The sequence below is a fragment of the Antechinus flavipes genome, chromosome 2 (genome assembly GCF_016432865.1).
Source record: "Antechinus flavipes isolate AdamAnt ecotype Samford, QLD, Australia chromosome 2, AdamAnt_v2, whole genome shotgun sequence".
NCBI lineage: Eukaryota > Metazoa > Chordata > Mammalia > Dasyuromorphia > Dasyuridae > Antechinus > Antechinus flavipes.
Window position 1 is genome coordinate 450,505,795 of NC_067399.1, and position 20,959 is coordinate 450,526,753.

The window sequence follows — 20,959 nt, forward strand, 5'->3', positions numbered from 1 at the left end:
TGTCCCCCAACACACACACACACACAAACCTGCCCAAAGTAAATATGAATGACTTAGCAGAGATACTGGAGTGATTTGTCATTTCCTTTTCCATCTCATTTCCTCACATGAGGAAACTAAGGTAAACAGAATTAAGTGACTAGCCCAGTATATGAAGACAGAGTTGAACTCAGGGAGATGAATCTTCATAATTCCAAACCCAGTGCTCTATCCACTGTAACACCTAACTGCCCCAAGCTAATGTTATTTTCCACCAAGAACTGACCATATCATCTGAGGCCAGTAAAGAAACCTGAATATTTTTATCTCCCGCTCTAAATCCTGTTGCTGGTTTACCAGGAAGGGAAGAAAAGAACCAAGAGAACTGGGTATGACCAGAGAGAAAAAAATTACCCAGAGAATGCAGAAATAGTAGAATCCTTTATTGAAATAAGAGCATTTACAGAGGTAAACCCTGAATACTCTCCCACTTGTACCCCATGTCCTAAAAGACTTTCCTGGAGAAGAATTCGTGTGAGTTGTCCTGGGCACTATTGTCAAGGAGTCACAGAAAACCACAAAGGGCCAGCCTATCCATGGGTTGATTTTTTTTTATCTACTCTAAGACCCACAAGGGAATCAGAATAAGAGCAAACCAGAAAGGCTCAAGGGTTTTGCCCATATCTTCAGAAAGTAGCCCTGGGGATTCTTCCATCCCCTTAGCCTCGTGAAACCACAGTCAGCAAGACAGCATTCTGGAAGAACCAATTAAATATAGATCCATTAAATTTCTCTGACCTCCTCCTAGACACATTTCCATCAAACCCTCAACAGACTATAACCTCAATGATAATAGGCACTATGACTTAGTCATTTCCAGGATCACTACTCTGAGCCCAATATTCCCTCTTACAAAAAAAGATACTCAGGAAATGTTTAAGTGATCCTAGTAACTTAGTTCAGTAATATTTATTGATTCCCTTTTTGCTTTGTCTTTCTCAGGTCCCCCCACTGTACATAGCACAGGACCAGGGGCACAGGAGGTGCTCAGAGGAGATTGGTCTTTCTGAGAGACTTGGGTTTAGGTCCCAACTCTGTTACTTAGCAGCCACATAACCCAAATATTACAATTATTATTGTATATTGTTTGTTGATTATTATCATTATTATTTAGAGTTGGGGAAAAGTTTTAAAGAGAATCTAATTCAACTTCCTCATTTATAGGTCAGGATATTAAGTAAATTGCCTGAAGTCATAAGATTATAGAAATATCAGAGCCAAGATTCTAAATCAAAGCCTCTGATGTCAAGGCCAACTTTCTTTCCTATGCAAAAACTACAACAGTAATGAACAAAAAAGTTCCATTTCTGTAATTTTTTAAGATTTATGAAGTGCTTTCCCTTTCCTATTCCCATCTATAAAATGAAGACAATAATCCTTGCTTGTTCTGCCCACTTCAGAGCACCACTCTTATGAAAATCAAAATAGAAAATGAAAGGTAACTACTTTGTATTCAAAAGAAATAGCTAATAATAAAAGCTAGAATCTATATTGTATAAGGTTTACAAAGTACTTTATATATGTGAACTGATTTGATCCTCCCAACAACCATAGGATAAGTATAATTATGCCCACTTTTCAGATATGGAAACTGAGGCAAAGAGGTTGAGTAACTTGACTACAATGTCACATCTAGTAAGGGTTTGTTCTGATTCCAAGACCTGTGATCTAAACTGCCTCAGAAAGTGAATTATGAGATACTGCCCTCTACTGTAACATGAAAAGCCCATCCAAATGAAATCGATTCTCAAGGCCTTACTTACTTCAATGATCTCCAGAGCAGCATTTGCATAGTTCACATTGAGGATCTTAGGCAGAGGGATGCCTACTTCCAATTCCACTGTTATTAAGAATTAACAATTAACAATTAGGAAACGAGACATTAGCTGAAATGTGAAGCAAGTTAACTGCTAAGTCTAATTGTCAGAGGCATGAACTAGTAGACAAATATTTCTCCCAGCTCTCCACTGATTCTTTGAATGACTTCAAGCCGCTAGATTTCCATCTCCTCAGTTTTCTTTCCTGTAAAATGGGGAGAAATCACACCACCCACCTTATTTCACAAGGAGGATAGTTGAGGTGATTTTTTGTAAGATGATTTCAACTCAGAGCCACAGAACAATGTTAAGTAAGAGTTGTCATTAACATGATACTGTGCCTGACTGGTCCAGTGGGTTAGAACTCTGTACAAAGATCATGTGTTTGATCCCTATGATGACAACCACTTAGCTTTGCTCTATCCAAAAGACACAATGTGGATGACTGTCTGTGACCTTGCACTGATATGCAATGAGTGTGGCTAACTCAACACTCATCTCTCTGTTGAAGATATGACTCAGAGATCATGCCATCCTAATGAGTCAGTGCCATTTTAAGGGGAATCTCTATTTTCTGTAAGAAAATACACTTTAGCAAATCAGCCATTCAGTAAAGGGAGCTGTGTGAAACTGGGGTCAACCTAAGACTCTGATAATATTAGAGCTGATTATGAGCACATAGACTCAGAAAGGAATATGTACCACCCCCCCAAAAAAAAAAACTGGGATCAGCATAATAATTATCAACCCAGGTTATATATTTATGGTATAAATAAATGTATAGGCAATGTTTAAAATAAAATATCCAAAGTTCTCCTTTTCAGGTGACTCTGAGGCCAAACACATAGAACAGAATTGGTGGAAAGACCAAAACTATGCTGTCTAAGAATAGGAAGCAGGAACCAAGTCCTGATCCAAGACTCAAATTTGTGATCAAAGCTCACAGTAATATTCAATCTGTTTTTCAATCATTCTTTTATATGCAACTCTTCATGACCCCATATAGGGCTTTCTTGTTAAATACTGAAATGGTTTTCAATTTCCTTCTCCAGCAGATTAAAGCAAACAGAAGTTAGGTTACTTAACATAGCTAGTGGGTATTTGAGGCCAAATTCGAACTCAGGTTTTCCTGACTTTGAAATTAGCACTCAATCTATTAACTCACCCTTATTTCCCTTACATGTGATTTCTATGCTTTCACTGGGTCTTGTTTATGGAATTGAAAAGATAGCCATTCTATCTTACTCATTAACTTCATACACAAAGCTCTAATTCCTAACTTTATATTTTACACTGAAATGTCCAGCATCCCTAGAATGTACGAGCTTTTCATAACTACCTTAGCAATCCCTTGTTGCCTTAAGACTCAACTCAAGTTCCTTTCTACATGGTGACTTTCCTGAACCTCCTTCCCTCTCTCCACAAATTATCTTGCATTCATCATGCATATTTTCATATATAATTATACAGGTATAATTTTTTTTACTTTACTTTCACCTCTGTACCTTTTATATCTATCACAATTCCTGGCAGACAACACTTAATAAATGTGTGTTGATTGACCATTTGCCAGAAAGTAAATCCTGCCTGTGTGAAAAGACAAAGTTGGGAATCTCAGGAGAGATCCCACTGGTTTTATTCATCTACGGGTTGTAGGCCAAGTATTGAATTGGTTGTAGTTACTTAAGAAACTGCCTATAGAGATCAACCCCAGACATTAGTCATTAATGCATATAAAAGGTATCTGCTATAGAACCAGTGGTGGAGAAACCATGGATAGACCCTTAACTAGCAGCACCAAGCTAAAGTAAGGGATGGGAATACAGAGATGGAAATAAAAATGACAATGTCAGATGTTCCATACCATTGAGTTTTGGCAAGTAGGCTGCCCGCACGACATCACTGAGCCACTCCTCTATAGGTGAAACCTGAAATGGAATACACAAAGGGGTTGGCAGGTATGGCTAAAGTCCAGTTGTCTCCTTTCCTCCATTAATGTGTGACCTATAGTGTCCATTAGAAGCCCAGTACACTTGCCTCTAGTCCTGCCAGGAGCTGTTTCACAGGAGAGAAAGATCCTTGCTACCTTCAGACAGCCATATAAGCTATCTAAGAGAGCTTCTAACAGTACATATGTAGCATGTTTGACCTTGTGTGAGTACCTGGATTCCATTCTCAGCTCTCAGGCTTCCCAGAAAAACACCATCTATCAGTGTGCCACCCATGTGCACATGATTCCCCCTCTTTAAATCTGGGGTTCCTCTTCTATAAAATGAGAGCAACTGAAACTGAAACTACTAAATCCATGGAGTTATGGGGAGGGGGGAAGAGGCTTTAGCAACCTTTCATATGACCTACAAACTATTCATACTTCAAGGTCACCTCTTCATTATTCAACTCACTTTCATATCCAGTCCTACCTGGAATACTTTATATTTCCTTTTCCTTAAAACCTTCTCCTTTTCTAAACTTTCCTAATATTGAAGAACCATCATTCTTCCAGTCACCCATTATTTCAGTGTCATCCTCAAATCTTCCCTCTTACTCCACAATATCTAATCAGTTGCCAAATCTTGTTTCTTTCTCCACAATATTTTTCTTATATATCTCCTTCTCTCCATTCACACAGCCACCATTAACTGAACTATTGAAATAGCCTTTTTATCATTAATTTTTTTCAATTAACAAGTATTTATTTTCTCCACCTTCTACTTCAACCATCCAATGAAAAAGGAAGAATATATGTGTGTGTGTATATGTATGAGAGGGGGGGAGGTTCTGACTAGATTTCTTTGGGTTCCAATCCATCCTCCACACTACAAAGATGGTTTTCCTAACATTAAGATCTGACCATGTCATCTCTATCTACTTAATAAACTCGAGTTTCCTTATTATCTCTAAGATGAATTTTAGATTCCTCTTGCATTTAGAGCTCTTCATCACTTGCCTCCTCCCTAATTTTTCAATCTTCTTTCACATTACTTCCCTTCACAAACTCAACAGTTTAGTTATACTGACCTACTTGCTAGTTTTCAATACCCATTGGTTCTTTTCCTGCCTTTATACCAGGTGTTCCCCATGACTAATACATGATCCCTCCTCCCCTCCACTTCTTTTAGGATTCATTGATTTTTTGAAGCCGCAATTAAAATGATTTTTTTTTTTGCAGAAGGCCTTTGCTTTATTCTCCCCACCCCTAACTGCTTAGGCTTTCTCCTTTAAAATTACATTGTATCTACTTTCTACCTAGCTTCTATTTATCTACATAGATACATCTTGTCTCATTGATTAGAATGTAAAGAACTTGAGAACAGATACTGTTTTTGCTTTTTCTTTATATCTCCAGTGTTTATCACATAGCAAGCATTTAATGTTTGTCAAATGAATGAAAGAAACAGTCTCAAAAGGTAAAACCCCATAACTCCATAACTATTAGTTCTATGGACACAAGTGTCATCCAAAACCTGACCATTCCTTTAAAAATCACCAGAGAGGGGCAGCTAGGTGGCACAGTGGATAGAGCACCAGCCTTGATTCTAAAACGTCCTCTTTCAGGTTTCCAAGGATCACCTAATTCGTGGCATTCAAGAATCCCAGTTATTGTCTACACCAAATAGTTGTGTTCTGTCAAGAGCATCAGCCTGATACTGTAGAAAAGACACATAATTAAGAGTTGTGAATTCTAGGTTGAGTTGCTCAGTCTCTATACCTCCCTGCATCTTCTTTAAAAATGGATGTTAGCAGACATGCCTTATTGTGAGGATCATCTGAGAGAATGGATGGGATTGCTGGGCCACCAAAATTATCCCAGGAACTTCAAGTCATAGTCTGCATGAGCAGTAAATTAGAAAGGGAAAAAGATACTCACCAAAGGGAGAAGGAGGGGATAGGAGGAGAAGAAAGTTTACCATGCTGTGTGCATATCTTTGAGACACAGCATCAGCGGGCTCCAGCTGCCCCCTTGAATCTGCTGGATATCTGCCTTCCCTACAGCATCTCAGACCCTCCAAGTGATTGTACTCTGATTCTTTGAACCCCAGGAACATGTTCTTTCTGGGATTGGGGTTAATGAAAACAGTGGGGACTGTGTGACTAAGCCCATTCTTTTCACATAAGCAATCTATGGTGTTGGATCCAGGAGTAACCCACTCCCTTTTAACCCCAAGGTCTTCCCCAAAAACTTACATCAAAGTTAGAAGAATAGGAAGAAACCAATTTGGTAGTGAGTCTGCAGAGATAAAGAGAAATATTGACAGGTTATGTATTGTGTGCCTAGGGCTCCCAAAGAGAAAACAGGGGAGAGCTTACAAAGCTGAATGTAAGCCCCTGAGCTTCCTCCAAACCCACACATTTCTCTAAAACCTTATTCCTATTAGGATAATTAGAGATAATTAGATAATAAACCTTTCATTTTGTAGCTAAAAAAACTTTGGTCCAGAGAAGAAAGAAAAGAAGTCTCACTATGTACACATATATAATTTATTTAGTGCCTACAATTTTCTAGGCACCATGCTAGTTAGTCTCTCTACAAATATCACTTCATCTGATGCTCACCACAGCCCTGGGATGTGGGTCCTCTTATTTTCTCCATCTTAACAGATGGTAAAATTGTGGCAGACAGAGATGAAATGACTTGCTTATGCAGGGTTACACAGCTAACTAGTAAATGTTTGAAACCAGATTTGAACTCAGGATAGGGACTATCTTTCTTTTTATTAATTGAATTTATTAACTGGATTCCTAACATTTAGCAGAGCCCTTTGCTAAATTAAGTGCTTCAGTAGTCACTTAATAAATGTTCATTGGACTGAGCTAGGTCTTCCTGACTCCAGGTTCAACAGACAGTAATTTACCTGATGTCACATGGCTAGGAAATGACAGAGCAAGAATTGAAGCCAAGTTTCTTGATTCCAAATCCACCATTATTTCCATTATATTAAGCTGACCTCCACAGCCCAAAGAAACAAGGAAGAGCCAGAAGAAAGAAAAGAGAAGGGAGAGCAGCCCTACACCACTAATCACAATGGCTAGTTTGGATTGCTGTGCTTTTGTTGGGGCTCAGAGAGAGACAAATCCTTTTGGTTCTGAGAACAAAGAAAAAAAGAAAAGGAATGGGGAAAGGGAATTGTGGATAGTTCTGATATATATGGAGAGGCTGTGGTTTGAGGAGAGTTCTTTTAGAATATTTCCTATGTCCCTGTCCCTGGAAGAGATTGTTCTGCTTTTAATTCACTGTGGCCTGGGCCACTGGCTTCTCCCCTGTAAAATGAAGAGAATATACTATGAGAATTCTTAACAATGTGTGTGTGTGTGTGTGTGTGTGTGTGTGCGCGCGCGCGCACATGTATACACATATATATGCAGTCCAGTCAAGCCTATAGAGCTTTTCACATAATAATGCTTTTAAATGCAAACAATTAAAATATATAAGACTATGAAAGAAACCAATGATGTTGAAATACAGCTATCAAAAAATATTTAAACAGATGCCCAAGTTCAAGGACCCCAGATTAAGAACTTCCAGACTAGATATTTTCTGAAGTCCTTGACTGAAAATAAATCTCTTACTTACTAAGGGTTAAGGTATTAAATTCCTTGGAAGGGAATAGCTGATTATCTGAGAGATTGGAACCTAAAGAAACCTACACTGGTAGGGATTAGCTTATCATCTAAACCATAACCTTGAGGCACAGGAGATTTGGGAAAGGATAGCAAAAGAGGCTGTGTCAACCAACAATTATAATTTTTTAACAGACAAGGAGTTTAAAGAGAGGAAGCCTAGCATCCATACATCATTGATTAGAGTTAAGATATAAATAAAACTCTAACTCAAGAATAAGCCAATTGTTCTTTTCTGAAGCTTGACATTAACCTGTCTCTTTGTACTGCCTAGTCAGACAACCTGCTCAGCCACTGAAAAAGTCAAATGTGTCAGGGTGAGCCTTTCTCAGGCTAATCTAAGAAAAGAAATATGGCAAGGAAGATTTGAAAGCTAGCTAGTGAGAACAAAGGTTGGAGATGAGAGAGAGGGACCCTTAGCATTCAAATGTCAGTGTGTGGGCTCTGAGGAAAAAAGGAAGGAAGGAAGGAAGGAAGGAAGGAAGGAAGGAAGGAAGGAAGGAAGGAAGGAAGGAAGGAAGGAAGGAAGGAAGGAAGGAAAGAAATCAGCATTTATTAAACACCTACTGGTTGCTACAGTAATTACAAATGTCATCTTTTTTGATCCTCACGACAACACTGGGAAATAGATGTTTTTATTATCTTCATTCCACAAAACAGGAAACTGAAGCAAACAGAGATTAAGTGGATTGACCAGAGTCACACAGCTAGAAAGTATGTAAGACTAGATTTTAAATTTAATTCTAGGCCCAGCATGCCATCCACTGTCCCCATTTAGCTGCATCAAGGCTGGCAGATAGTCAAGGCCCTAAAATGAAAGGTGTGAGGGGGTGGTCTCATCTAGTCAGATCCAGTCACACCCAACTATTTCCTTTTATGAGATGAAATAAACAAGAGCTAGAGAGATAAATACCCAAGTTCAGGGATCATTTCACCAAGGTAATCAAATATATTCTTGGGCATTGAATGTCTTTGTAGTAGAATCAAAAAAAAAAAAAAAATTCAAAGAATCCCAGAACTGCAGGGAATTTCTGGGGTATTGACTTCAACCTGTACTTCCCTAATCCTAAAATCTTCTTGGCCATTACTCTAAGCTTTTCCTCTTTCACACAGTTCTGATCAGAACCAAGGTCAGAGCAGTCTGCCCAAAGTACAGACAGGACTGGATTCTCAGGGCCAGTCACCAAAGCAAGAGCAATAGAAGGTAGCATGACCATGCACTGGACCAAGAGTCAGGAGAACTCTAGCCTAAGCTCTGCCACTAACTTAATATGATAGTTCTTTTTCACCTTTAATTTCCATCTCTCTCAAATGATGGAGTTGAACTAGATGGCGTGTAGGGTCCTCTCATCTCTGACAATGTTGATTATTATGTGCTAAAGAAGCTTTGAACTCCAAATTCTGTATTCTTGGGTTCCTCTATTGCTTATTATGATACATTCTAAGGTCCTTCCAGCTGTGACATTCTCTATTCTAAGGTCTCTACAATTCTGACTTTCTCTGTTCTAAGGTCCCTTTAATTCTGACAATCTATATGTCTCACAGTCTTGAGGTAAGATTTAGCTTAGGGAAACACAATGAATCAATTGCAAAGTAATTTATCCAACTGTCCCAACCATTTGAATAACTAAATGGCTGTGCCTTAATGCATGAAATGCCGATTAATATAGTGTGTATGTATATTCTATACAGAGCAACTATACTATGTTTATAGACTGATATGTATATTGTGTGTGTGTATGTGTATAACATGTACACATATATAATGCTTCCTACCCTTGATCACTGAATGGGTGTTCCCTCAAACTAAGACTTATTAAAGACATTAGCTTAAAAAGGCTAAGGTTTCCTCCTGCATCCAGGGCCATTTCCAGTCATCCTGATATCTATTTGGCCACTAGACCCAGATGGTTTCAGAGGAGAGAATGAGACTGGTCACCTTGCACAGTTTTCTCTCACTAAAACACAATTCACTTGCATGTCATGACATCACCTCCCTGATATCCTAGTCATCTTTGAAAATGAAGGACAAACAGTAACATATATATTATAACATATATGCATATATAATGTACATATTACTCTATCTAAAGAGGGGACTAAACTTTCAGACTCAGATTAGGACAATAGATAGCCCAGTGGGCAGTACATTACACCTGGAGTCAGGAAGACATGAGTTCAAAAATCTGGTCTCATAAACTTTTTAGGTGTTTGACCCTGGGCAAGTCTTTATGCCTCAATTTCCACATCTGTAAAATGCAGATAATAATTGCACTTATAGCCCAAGGATAAAATAAGTAACATTTGGAGGGGGAAGGAAGAAGGCATAACCAACAATTATACTTTGTTCAATCTGATCTACTGTCTTAGCAATCAACCTGCCACCAATTGAGAGATATTTAATAGACTATAGAAAAACCAATATTTTTACCCTTGTAAAAGGATTTTTAAAATGTAAGCAATGATTGTGTAAAAGAGAAAATATATTCTCAATACCAATAGCAATAGAATGTAGGTTGGTGGAATAAAAGGGGCAAATGATTTAAAGTCAAAAGACATGGATTCAAGTACTAACATTGCCCAGATGTGAGCATGAGCAAGTCACTTCATTTCTTTGGGTATTAGTTTTCCAATCTGTAAAATAGGGATGATATTACCTACTTAAATAGAGAAGTTATAAATAATTACAAGTAAAAATGAACAAAGTATTCTACAATAATAGATTCAGAAATGTATTTCTTTATGATTATCTCTGAAAAGTTCAATTTGGTTACAATAAGTTAACACCAGTTAAGTCTCTAGTATGAGGAAATAGAAAGAGCACTGGTGTCTCTATTTCTGAAGGACTCCCCCTCAAGGATCCTCTCTCTGACCCACCCTCTTTCAGGTCTTTTGACCTGGTTTTCAATCCTGGCTCCATCACTTTCACTTCTGTGACTTTGGACAAGAGACTTAACCTTTCAGACTTTCAGTTTCTTCATCTGTAAAATAAAAGGATTAGACTAGATGATCTCTAAATTCCTTTTCACTTCTTTTCAAAAGGCACTGTGAAGTGGATAATGCAAGTCCTTCTATATTTAAAAGCACAACAAAGAGGCAATAAAGTCTTACCGTTCTAGGGAGAGTGATAAGTGTAGTTTAGTTGCTGAGGTAGCTAGCTGAGCACTCATTGCCAGTACCTTGATGAAAAAAATATATATATAAGCAACATTAATCTGATTTTTTGTCAGTTTTCAGAGCATTGAAATTGAATGAAAAAATAGAATAGGCATTCCTCACTTTATGGAATATAGATCTAAAAGTTGAATTTTATGCCAACTGTTTCTCTTTGAACAATGTTTCCTTGAACAATGAATAATGTCCTTATTTTTGTTGATAACTTTTGTTTTCATCCAAGATTCATTTCTAAATATGTCTCTCTCATTTCCTTATCTATCATCCTTAATTTTTAAAATAATCATAATTTTTTAAAGAGAAAGATAGTTGTTCAACGAAATCAATTAACACCACCGACTTTGTGTTATAGTATGTGTAATATCCACACTCACGGACAGATCTTCAGTTCTGCAAAGAAAGGTGGGAAAATGTACTTTATCTCTTGGACCAAAATTGATTTATTCAGCCTTTCTTTCTTCTTTCCTCTGTTCTTTCTTTTTTTTTTCTCTCCATTTACTCATTGTTGTCATCTAATAATTGTCTTCCCGGTTCTACTTATCTTTCTCTGCGTCAATTCTTTGAATAATCTTAATTAAGTAAATCTTTCTATTATCTCACCAACCCCGCCCCTCATGCCCACTATGGAATCAGAGATAATTTCCCAGATGAAAAACAAAAAAAAAAATTGCACATGAAAAAAAAAATTAGTACAGAGATTTAGATACTGAAGAGGCTATAAATTCCAGAGTTGTGAGTGGGCGAAGCACTGAGCTAGAATAAGGAGACTTTATCCCTGATACTTACTGGAAAGTTATTTGTTGTTGTTAATTGCCTTTCATTCTTGAAGAGACCATGACATCAGGCAGGCAATGCCATGACATGCAAGTGAATTAAATGTAAGTGAGGGAGAGCTGTGCAAGGTGACTTGCCTCACTTTCCTCTCCAGAGCCTTCTAAGTCCAGTGGCCAGATATAGATCAAGACAACTGGGGATGGTCCTGCATGGAGTGGGAGACCTTGGCCTTTTAAAGATAAGATCTTCAACAGATCTCAGGGAGTTATTTGATTTCCCAGTAAGAAAGGCAGCTAGGTGGCTCAGTGAATAGAGCCTCATCTGTGAACTAGATTCAAATATGACCTTAGACACTTCCTAATGGTATGACCTTGGACAAATCATTTAATCTCTGTCTTCCTCAGTTTCCTCATCTATAAAAGAGTAATAATAATAGCAATTATCTCTCAGAGTTGTTGTAAGAATTAATTAATATTTGTAAAGTGCTTGGCAAACCTTAAAGTGTCATACACATGGTAGCTGTTATGCCTTTTTGGATTATATATTCTCTAAGTTTACTTTCAGTTCTAACTTTGTACTAAGGTCTCTTTTAGTTCTGACATTGTTTATTCTATTTTTCTATAGCCCTTTCCTGACCCTCCATTCATCTCTCTGCTCCTTCGTTGTGCATTTCACCAGAAGGGGCTATCATCCAATATGTATTCCTACTCCAACAACCCTTAAATGTAAGGGGTTAGGTATTTCATTATGGAACCCTGATTTTCCTGGACATTTGTAGGTTGGCACCTGAAGGCCAATTTGTAAGAAGAAATCTAGACTCCTGAGGTGAATATAGTGTTTGACCTCTCAAGTGTAATATGCTGCTATTATTTCAATCATTGTTGGTATTGTCATCATTATTCTCAGGAATAAAAAATATTGTATAATATAATACACATAGAGAAATTGAAGGTTTGCAATAAATTTTATCACAAAAACCTAAGATAGAGGTAGTGCAATGAATATTGGCCTCTTGAAGAAATTGAGTCTCAAAGAAGTGAAATTATTTCTCAAGTTCATGTAAACAATAAATGGCAATGATGAAGCTCAAACTGTAGTCCTCTGATTCTCAATCCACTGGTGGCAGTGGCCGTGGTAGTGGTAACCATACTAAGTAGGATAGCAGGATTTGAACTCAAATACTCACATTATGAACTCTATGACATTTCCACACTTTTCATTGTTACCTCAACTTAGATGTTTTCCGATCTGTGATCCCAGAAAAGCAGAAAGGCTAGATGCTCACCGAATTCAGTGAAAATAGGGATTGAGATGTCCCATGGGGGTGGTAAACAAACACTTCCATAGATGCAGTGAGGGACAAAGAAGCTTTCCCACTTTTGAGCATAAACGTTGGTACTTCCTTCACCCTCAATGAGATCAACAAAAGTTGGTCTGGGGGCAGAGTTCCCAGGGCCTATGGGAGAAATGAGAGTCAGTTTCCACAGTAAAGGCTAAGGAACAAAACAGTCAAAAAACAAGATAAATTTAAAATTAGAAAGTTTTAGAGCTCAAAAGAACAGTAGATTCTGAAGATGAAATAAGAGGAGCAAGGGAGAGAATCCCAGCCTCCTAGTGCTAGAAAAACAGTTGTCATTAGGATAAGGCAATCAGGGATTTTCCCAAGGGCATCAAAATTGGGAACTGTGATAACAGTACTTGTATTCCTTTAGCAATTGATGCAGAAACAATCAGGCTTAACTCCTAGTTAGCAAAAATAACTAATTAATATAGAAAACCATTAGAGTTCCAATCCCTCTCCTCTGCTCCCCTTTTCCTCACCCATCAGGGACCCTAAAGTAATTCAAGTGTACTTGGGGTTTCTGCCTCCCTTACACCTCAGTGTCCCAGGGCCTCTATCACATCCAAGGGTTTTGTCTCAACATCCAAAATTCCCTCAAAAATCCCTGAATTTGTCTTTAAAAGTTGTTTGAACGTATCTTTAGATTTCTTTGTTCCAGGTGACAAAATTGCTAGTAACAGCTCTTGGTGGTAGGGAATTTCAGAAATTCCTCTAGGTGGCATAGACCTGCACTGATGCTCTTTAGGAAAGGGAGCTGCCTGTGCAAACTTTCAGGACCTTTCTAGTCTAACCCAAACCCTACATCACTATCTCCTGGCTGATTTCATACCAGACCACAGAGTACTTAACAACTTAACCCCTTTCCATCTCTTGCTCTGGAAACCCTAATCAAAGCAGCACAATATCCAATAGTTCTGCATCCCCTCCTAGTCTTTCCTTGTCCAAAATACTTTCTTCCTGATCACTATATTTAATATCTTCCTCTATTAAATTCATTGAGGAAAGGGACTAGCTTTTTATTTTTGTATCCACAGCATTTTCACAGTACCAGGCACAGAAAGTGATAAATGAATGCTTTTTCTTTCATTCATTATTCAAATCCTAAATTTCCAAAACTTCACTTGGATATCCGAATCTATGTCACCTATCTTTTCTTCTAATCAAAAAGTTCTATCTACTATCTAACCAAAATTCCTTTAACGCCCACTTTGTCTGCTCAGGTGAACAAAAACATCCTTTCACTCATATATATAACACTAGTGTATGACACATAAGATTATTTTGCCCATCTCTCCCCCTATTACTGGGGGAAAAATGTGTGTTTTTTTAAATATCACACTTGATTAATCTAAACTTAGATTTATTTACCTTCAGATACTTTATATTTCAGTTAAACTGCACTATTCTGCCTATTTCTTTTTTTTTCTTCTACCTCTCTACCTCTGCTCTCCTCCTTGTTGGAAATGAACTTCTTCCTTTCTCTCAAAGGAGAAGTGACTACCTTTCTTCATGAAACTTTCCTTGTTCTCCACTGTTCCCAATCCATTTCCCAATCCAGCTAATTCTGTCCCCACAGCACCTCTCACACCCATCCTCTTCTTTCCACTCCCATAGCAACCACACTAGTTAAAAACCTCACATTTCATCTAGACTCCACTGCTCAAAAACTTCCATTGACTCCCTATTTCTCCTAGAATCAAATATAAAAGCTTTAATCTGACAGTTCAGAGACCTGCATGTGACACCTTTCCAGACTCGTAATAGTTTCCATTAATTGTAAACCTTTGAGGGCAAGGACCATAGTATCTTCAAGTATTTGATAAATATGGTGCCCTTGTTGACTTGACATAGTAAGTACCTACTAAATGCTTGATGACTGAATTAGATGACACTCCATCTCCAACCTATTTTGACAGTCTTGTTTCACATTATTTACCACCATATACACTATATTGTAGTCAAATTGGCAGTCTGTTGTTACCTAAATACAAATTTCCATGTCACCCCTCTACACAGACCATCCCCCATGTCTAGAATATAATATCTCCACAGTTCCACCTTTCAGAATACTTATTTCATTGCAAGGTTTAGCTCAGGGGCTAGGAAGCTGATCTCCCCAACTGAAACAGAACTCTCTCTCCTCAGGTTTTCTTATATCATTTTGTCAAATCTCCCCTTTTCAAAGTTCACTATCCAGACAAACTGCCTTTTTGCTATTCCCCCCACATAATATCCTATTTTCTTTTTGTGTACTTTTGTACTGTGCTCCATGTCTGACTTACCCTCTGTTTTTAAATTCAGCCTCTCAAAAACTCTAGTTTCCTTTAAAATTCAGTTCAAACACTTCCTTCTATGTGAACCATTTCCTGATTCAACCACTAATGCTCTCCCTCCTAAATATATTTATTTTGTTTGTATTCTGTATAGATAGATAGACAGACAGACAGTCAGACAGACTAAAAGGTCCTTGAGAGCAGGCATCTTTTTATTACTTATCTTCAATTGCTAGCATATAGTTAGAGCAAGTAGAAAACTTAATGGATACTGTCAGGAAGTTGTTCAATCATTTTCAGTCATGTCCAACTCTTCATATCCTCATTTAGAGTTTTCTTGGCAGAAATACTACAGTTGTTTGCCATTTCCTTCTCCAACTCATTTTACAGATAGGGAAATTGAGGCAAACAGGGCAAAAGGACCTTCCCAGGGCCACAAGCTAATAAGCATGTGAAGTCAAATTATGAATTCAGGAAGATGAGTCTTCATGAACTGAGGAAGATGAATACTACCTAGCTGTCCCTAGAGTCAGAAAGACCTGAGTTCAAATACTGCCTCAGACACTTACAGCTGTGTTGCTATAGGCAAGTACCTTTACTTCTGATTGCCACAGTTCCTCATCTGAAAAATGATCTGGAAAAGAAAATACAAACCACTCTAGCATCTTTGCCAAGAAAACCCTATTGACAGTATTGGCATGTTGTAGTCCATGAGGTCACAAGAAATTGGACAAAACTCAACAACAGTAGGGAATTAACAAATGTTTGTTCATTTTACCCTTCTCTTCCCCAATTATAGTCTTCCTTGTATTATACTTATCTGTGTATGTGTTACCCAATGAATGCATCTGCTCCTTGAAGATATAGGACTTTTCCATGAGATCTCATGAGATGCCATATAAGGAGTTTTACAAACTTTAATATTCTATGTAAATGCAAGCTCTCATTGTTCCTCCCCTTATTTCTATATTCCCAATGGTTTCTATCATTCTTTACAGCATTTAACACTTGTTGAAATTAAATTAATTGAATTGAATGGGCTCAAATATGGTCTCTCCCTCCTGAAAAATCTCAAAGCCCTTTACCTGGACTTTCTTCTACTTTCTTTTTTGTATTTCACTCACACTTACTTGAAGCACCCTTATTTCTATATTTATCTTCTCCCCCCCTACTCTCCCCACTTTTTCCCCCTCCCATCCATGTCATTAATATGTAAACTTCTGGGGAAGAGTCTCTTAAGTTTTTCCTATCTTTGCATCCCCATCACCAAGGACAGGACCCTGCGTATTAAAAATACTAACCCAGTTTGCTAAATGATTTAATCAATCTTTAGTGCCCTCATTTTTCTCTAAGTCCTCTTTAAGCCAACTATAACTTCAAATTTTCCTTCCATGAAAATTTGTTCTCAAGAAAAATTGTATCAGTCAGATATATCTGAACATGAATTTTTAATAACATCAATAAAGGGAGCTTTGGAGATGCTCTAATCCAATTCCCTTATTGCACAAAGGAAGAAATTGATGCCCAAAGATAGGAAATTACTCTTTCAAGATCTCATAGTTAATTAATGGCAAAACCACAACTACAAAGAACCAATGTCTGTGATCTTCTTTGTATCCTGGTCTCTCTTGAGGCAAATTCCCAGCATCCCAAGCAAATTCAAGTGAGGGAGGAGAACTAGACCAGTTAAACCCTCTTGCTATTGGGGAGAAGGAAGGGAATTGGACCCTGGGAGAGACACTCCAACCTGGGGTACAATTGTGAAGAGAAAAAGGGACACCTTCCCATCCCTCTCCGCTGACCTACACTGGCCTGTAACTGTCCAACTTCATCCTCTCCCAGGCTTGTTTTTCCCTCAATGCCTACAGATACAAAGTCCAAAGGGAAACACATTCTCCTGATGAAGCATGGAGAAAATGCCCCTCCCCTAAAGGTCTTGGCATCTGGACAAACCCCTCATATTCTGGGCTGTAATACAGCTCTAATTCCTACAGTCAAATCAGATAGGGTGGACTTCATTCAGCCAAAAGTGTAGTCCAAGACTAATTAAACATACCATTTTCTCTTATGACCCACTTAATATGTTTTTTCTTTGCAGGGAAGGAGGGCCCAGAGGGGAGGAGACAGGCTAGGAAGGAAGAGAAGGTGACTATTTTACCTACCTTAGGAAGCAGTTCTGCCAAAGCTATGCTTGTCATGGGAACACTGCTAGGAACCTGTACCCAAATCAGACACACCCAATTAATGGAGGAGTCATATATGTAAGGCTTGAAATGGTGATTGGGAGGATGGGGCTTAAGGAGAAGAGACACAAGTAGTGAGAAATGTCAATGATCTACAAGGCCATTTCCCCGCTTCTCCTTCTACCTGTACTAATTCTTCATAAATACACATTATATGGAAATTATATATTATTTTATAGATTATATGTATATATGTATACATATACATATGTGTATATATGAAATATACAGTGTATTTGTCACATGTATCATTTATATAGCAATTTAAGATTTGCAAATATTTTACATCGATCTTTACAACAATCCTGAGAGATTGGTGCTATGATTATTCCCATTTTGCAGATGAGGAAAATGAAACAGAAGTAAATAACTTGTCCAAGATGATACAGCTAGTAAATATCTGAGGCTGGATTTTAATTCTTGTTTTCTAGTCTAGGTCAAGCTCACCACTTCACTATTAACGATCTTTATGGATTTTTCAATGCACTTTTTTTCATAGTTTACCCTCTCAATGGAGACTGGCCTTATTATATTCCTTTTAATACATGAAGGAACTGAGTTTCAGGGAAATAATTCACACTGTCTATATTTAAAGTGTTTTTTAAAAGGCTCACCAAACAGTTTCCTTAGCACAATTCTATGACTTCCAAGGATTTATTATGCTTGTTTTTTTTAGTTGAGGAGGCTGAGATCTGGAGAGGTATAGTATTTGATTTGCCAAGATCATACAGCTAGTTACGCACAGAGATAAGGTTTGGACTTTGCACCTTTTCTCTGAATCCAAGGCTTTTTATTCCATACCTCACTACTTCCCATGTTCCCTTCAAGACAAATACCAGCCCAAACTCAAAGGAGAATATGAAAAGTAGTCCAATAATGGATTCAGGGTTGAAAAAGACCTTAAAATTTATCTGGTTCAATTCCTTCATTTTACAGATAGGGAAATCAAGGTTAAGTTTAAATGACTTGATCAGGATCATAGAGATTAAGTAGCAGAGCTGGAACTTGAACCCAGGACCTCCAAACTCAATTTGTATTTTTTTCCACTGAGCAGAGTTGGAGAAGTGCTCCAGCCTCTTCACTGAAATGGCAGTAGAACAAGATGTCTGAGCCCAACAGAGAAGATCACCCCTTATGCAAGTATTACTATATCTGTAATAAGTCCTAGCCCTCTGTCACTTACCAGTTCAGGTGTGATGTCAATGTCCAGGGCCCCATTGCTTTTCAGGAGTTCAAATACAGTGTTGAAGAGGTACAATGGCACTGTCACCTGGGAGGTGTGATCCTCCTTTGGAGGCACATTGATGGGCTTTGGAGGCTCAGGGAAGTCAATCACATCACCAGCCACACTCTTTACTATAGGCTGCAGGCAAAAGGGTAGTGGGACAAGATGGAGAAAGTGGGAAAAGATATTATTCTAACTAAGTGTATTGGCTTCCAACCCCCATATGGACCCCAGCCTTGCCACCCATGACCATGCATGACAATAACTGACCCTGGGACTATGGGCATTGCTATCCTGAAGAACAACACACTAAGAAAGATGTAAAAGTTGCTTTCAAACCTCCAAACACCTGCCATAAGGAAAGAGGGATCAGACATTGTCTTTTGGCTCCCAGAAAGTAGGACTAGAACCAATAGGGAGAAATTACAGTAGGGCAGACTGCAATTCAATAAAAGGCAGAATTTTTTTTTAAATCAGAACTATTCCACAATAAAATAAGCTGCTCAGGAGATAATGAGCTAACTAGTGCAAAAGAAGATAGTATAAATAGAGGTGGAATGACCACTTCCCAAGAAATAGAGAAGGGTTTCCTGTTCAGGTATGGTTCAGGATTTTTCGGTTCTCTTTTAAGTCTGAAAGCTATTCTTTCAATAAAAGCTGCCATGAACCCTATCCAGTTAAGCACCTACATCCAAGTTTTCTCTAAGAAGCATCTAGATTGCTGAAGAATGACCTGCAACAATCCCAAGCCCCCCACCTTTACAGAAAGAAAAAGGTGAGTCATTCACAAATCTCATTTATGATACTTTACATCTTTTTAAGCTGACTCACATTGATGTCCAACTGGATATACTGGTTGGAGATGAGGGGCAGGGTAGCCAATGTGAATTCCACAGTGCCCAGGGCACCAAGGGGGACAAGGGCTATAAGAAAAAAGAATGGAGTAACATTAAATTAGAGACTCCCACTCACTATATCCCTCCTATGCATCTGTATTCAAAATTTCACATTAACTTTTATAAGTATGTTCATGGAACTTAGTCTAATGTTTTCAAGCATCTAATATGTGTTTTAGTTGAAATAGTCTTAGAAGTGAGTTTTCTCATGAAGTTCTGCTGAGTGAAGTGAATAGAACCAGGAAAACATTGTGCATTGTATATAGTAACAGCAAGATAGTGTGATAATCAACAACTCTTCTCAGCAATACTGGGATCCAGGACAATTCCAATAGACTTGGAAAATGCTATCCGCATTCAGAGAAAGAACAATGGAAATTGAATGCATGCTATTTTCCCTTTTTTGCTGTTTTTTTTTTCCTTTCTCATGGGTTTTCCTTTTTGTTCTGATTTTTCTTTCACAATATGATAAATATGGAAATATGTTTAAAATGATTGTACATGTATAACCTGCATCAGATTGCTGCTATCTTGAGAAGAGGAAAAGTAAAGGAGAAAAAGGGAAATTTGGAACTCAAAATCTTAGAAAAATGGATATTGAAAACTATCTTTACATGTAATTGGGAAAAAATAAATGTATTAAGAATTTGTTTTCATTAAAAATTTTTAAGTGACTTTCTCATTGCACAAGAGGCAGAGTGATACAATGGAAAGAGAAGCCAAATTCAAATTCTGCCTCTGTGCTGACTACCTTGGACAGATCACCTGGGGTTTTATGGACTTGAGTTTTCATCATGTGTAAAAAGCAATCAGTCCTGCCTAAGTCAGAGGCTGCTGTGAGGATGCATTGATCCATGTAACACTTTAGTAAAATGGAAGTTCTATAGAACTGTCAGCTCTAATTATTAATAGAGATATCACACATCTGTTCGCATCTGCCTAATGAGGTCCAGAGCTTTTATTCATGTTCTCTAGATAGATTTGCCTAACAAAAGCCTTGTAAAATCTATAGGACAAGAATTATCAGTCCCATTTTCTATAGGAAGAAACTGAGTCTCTAAGAAAGAGAATAATCAGGCCAAGTTCACACAGACCTTAAGTCCTTATGTGACAATAGAGAGAGAAACAGAAGAAGCCAAGCAGAGAGAGCAGTCCCCATGACTTACACAGCACAGAGCCTAGGAGTTCATTCACCACCTCAAGGACACTGTTTACAATAGGACACAGCTGCACAGAAGAGAAAGAAGACACAATTGGAAGAGTCTTGGGATTGTAGGATTTAGAGAAGGTTGGACTAGATGCTCCTTTTCCATTCTAGGTCTGTGATCCCATGATCCCTCTCTGGGCTTCAATTACTCTTTCCATAACAAGGATTCTTTAGATAATAGTAATGATGATGATGATAAAAATAATAACATTTATATATAGCACTTTAAGGATTACAAAATGTATATATACATTCTTCAATGCTTACAACAGTCCTAGAAAGATGGTGCTATTATTATCACCATTTTAGGTTGAAGATTCTGAGATAGATTAATCATACAGAAAATAAGT

At 37.9% G+C, this 20,959-nt stretch overlaps 1 protein-coding gene across 1 annotated transcript in view; it reads right to left on the reverse strand.

The window, feature by feature from the left end:
• Positions 1-698: 698 nt before the first annotated feature.
• BPIFB3 (BPI fold containing family B member 3) overlaps positions 699-20,959 on the reverse strand; it is a 32,507-nt gene continuing 12,246 nt past the window's right edge. Inside the window, exons 6-15 of the mRNA XM_051973720.1 lie at positions 20,569-20,629; positions 19,338-19,429; positions 18,465-18,644; positions 17,201-17,254; positions 12,709-12,879; positions 10,587-10,654; positions 6,042-6,084; positions 3,721-3,784; positions 1,803-1,879; positions 699-734 (exon numbers count right to left, since the gene is read on the reverse strand). Coding sequence (XP_051829680.1) covers positions 699-734; positions 1,803-1,879; positions 3,721-3,784; positions 6,042-6,084; positions 10,587-10,654; positions 12,709-12,879; positions 17,201-17,254; positions 18,465-18,644; positions 19,338-19,429; positions 20,569-20,629 — 846 coding nt within the window. The remainder of the gene's footprint in view (positions 735-1,802; positions 1,880-3,720; positions 3,785-6,041; positions 6,085-10,586; positions 10,655-12,708; positions 12,880-17,200; positions 17,255-18,464; positions 18,645-19,337; positions 19,430-20,568; positions 20,630-20,959) is intronic.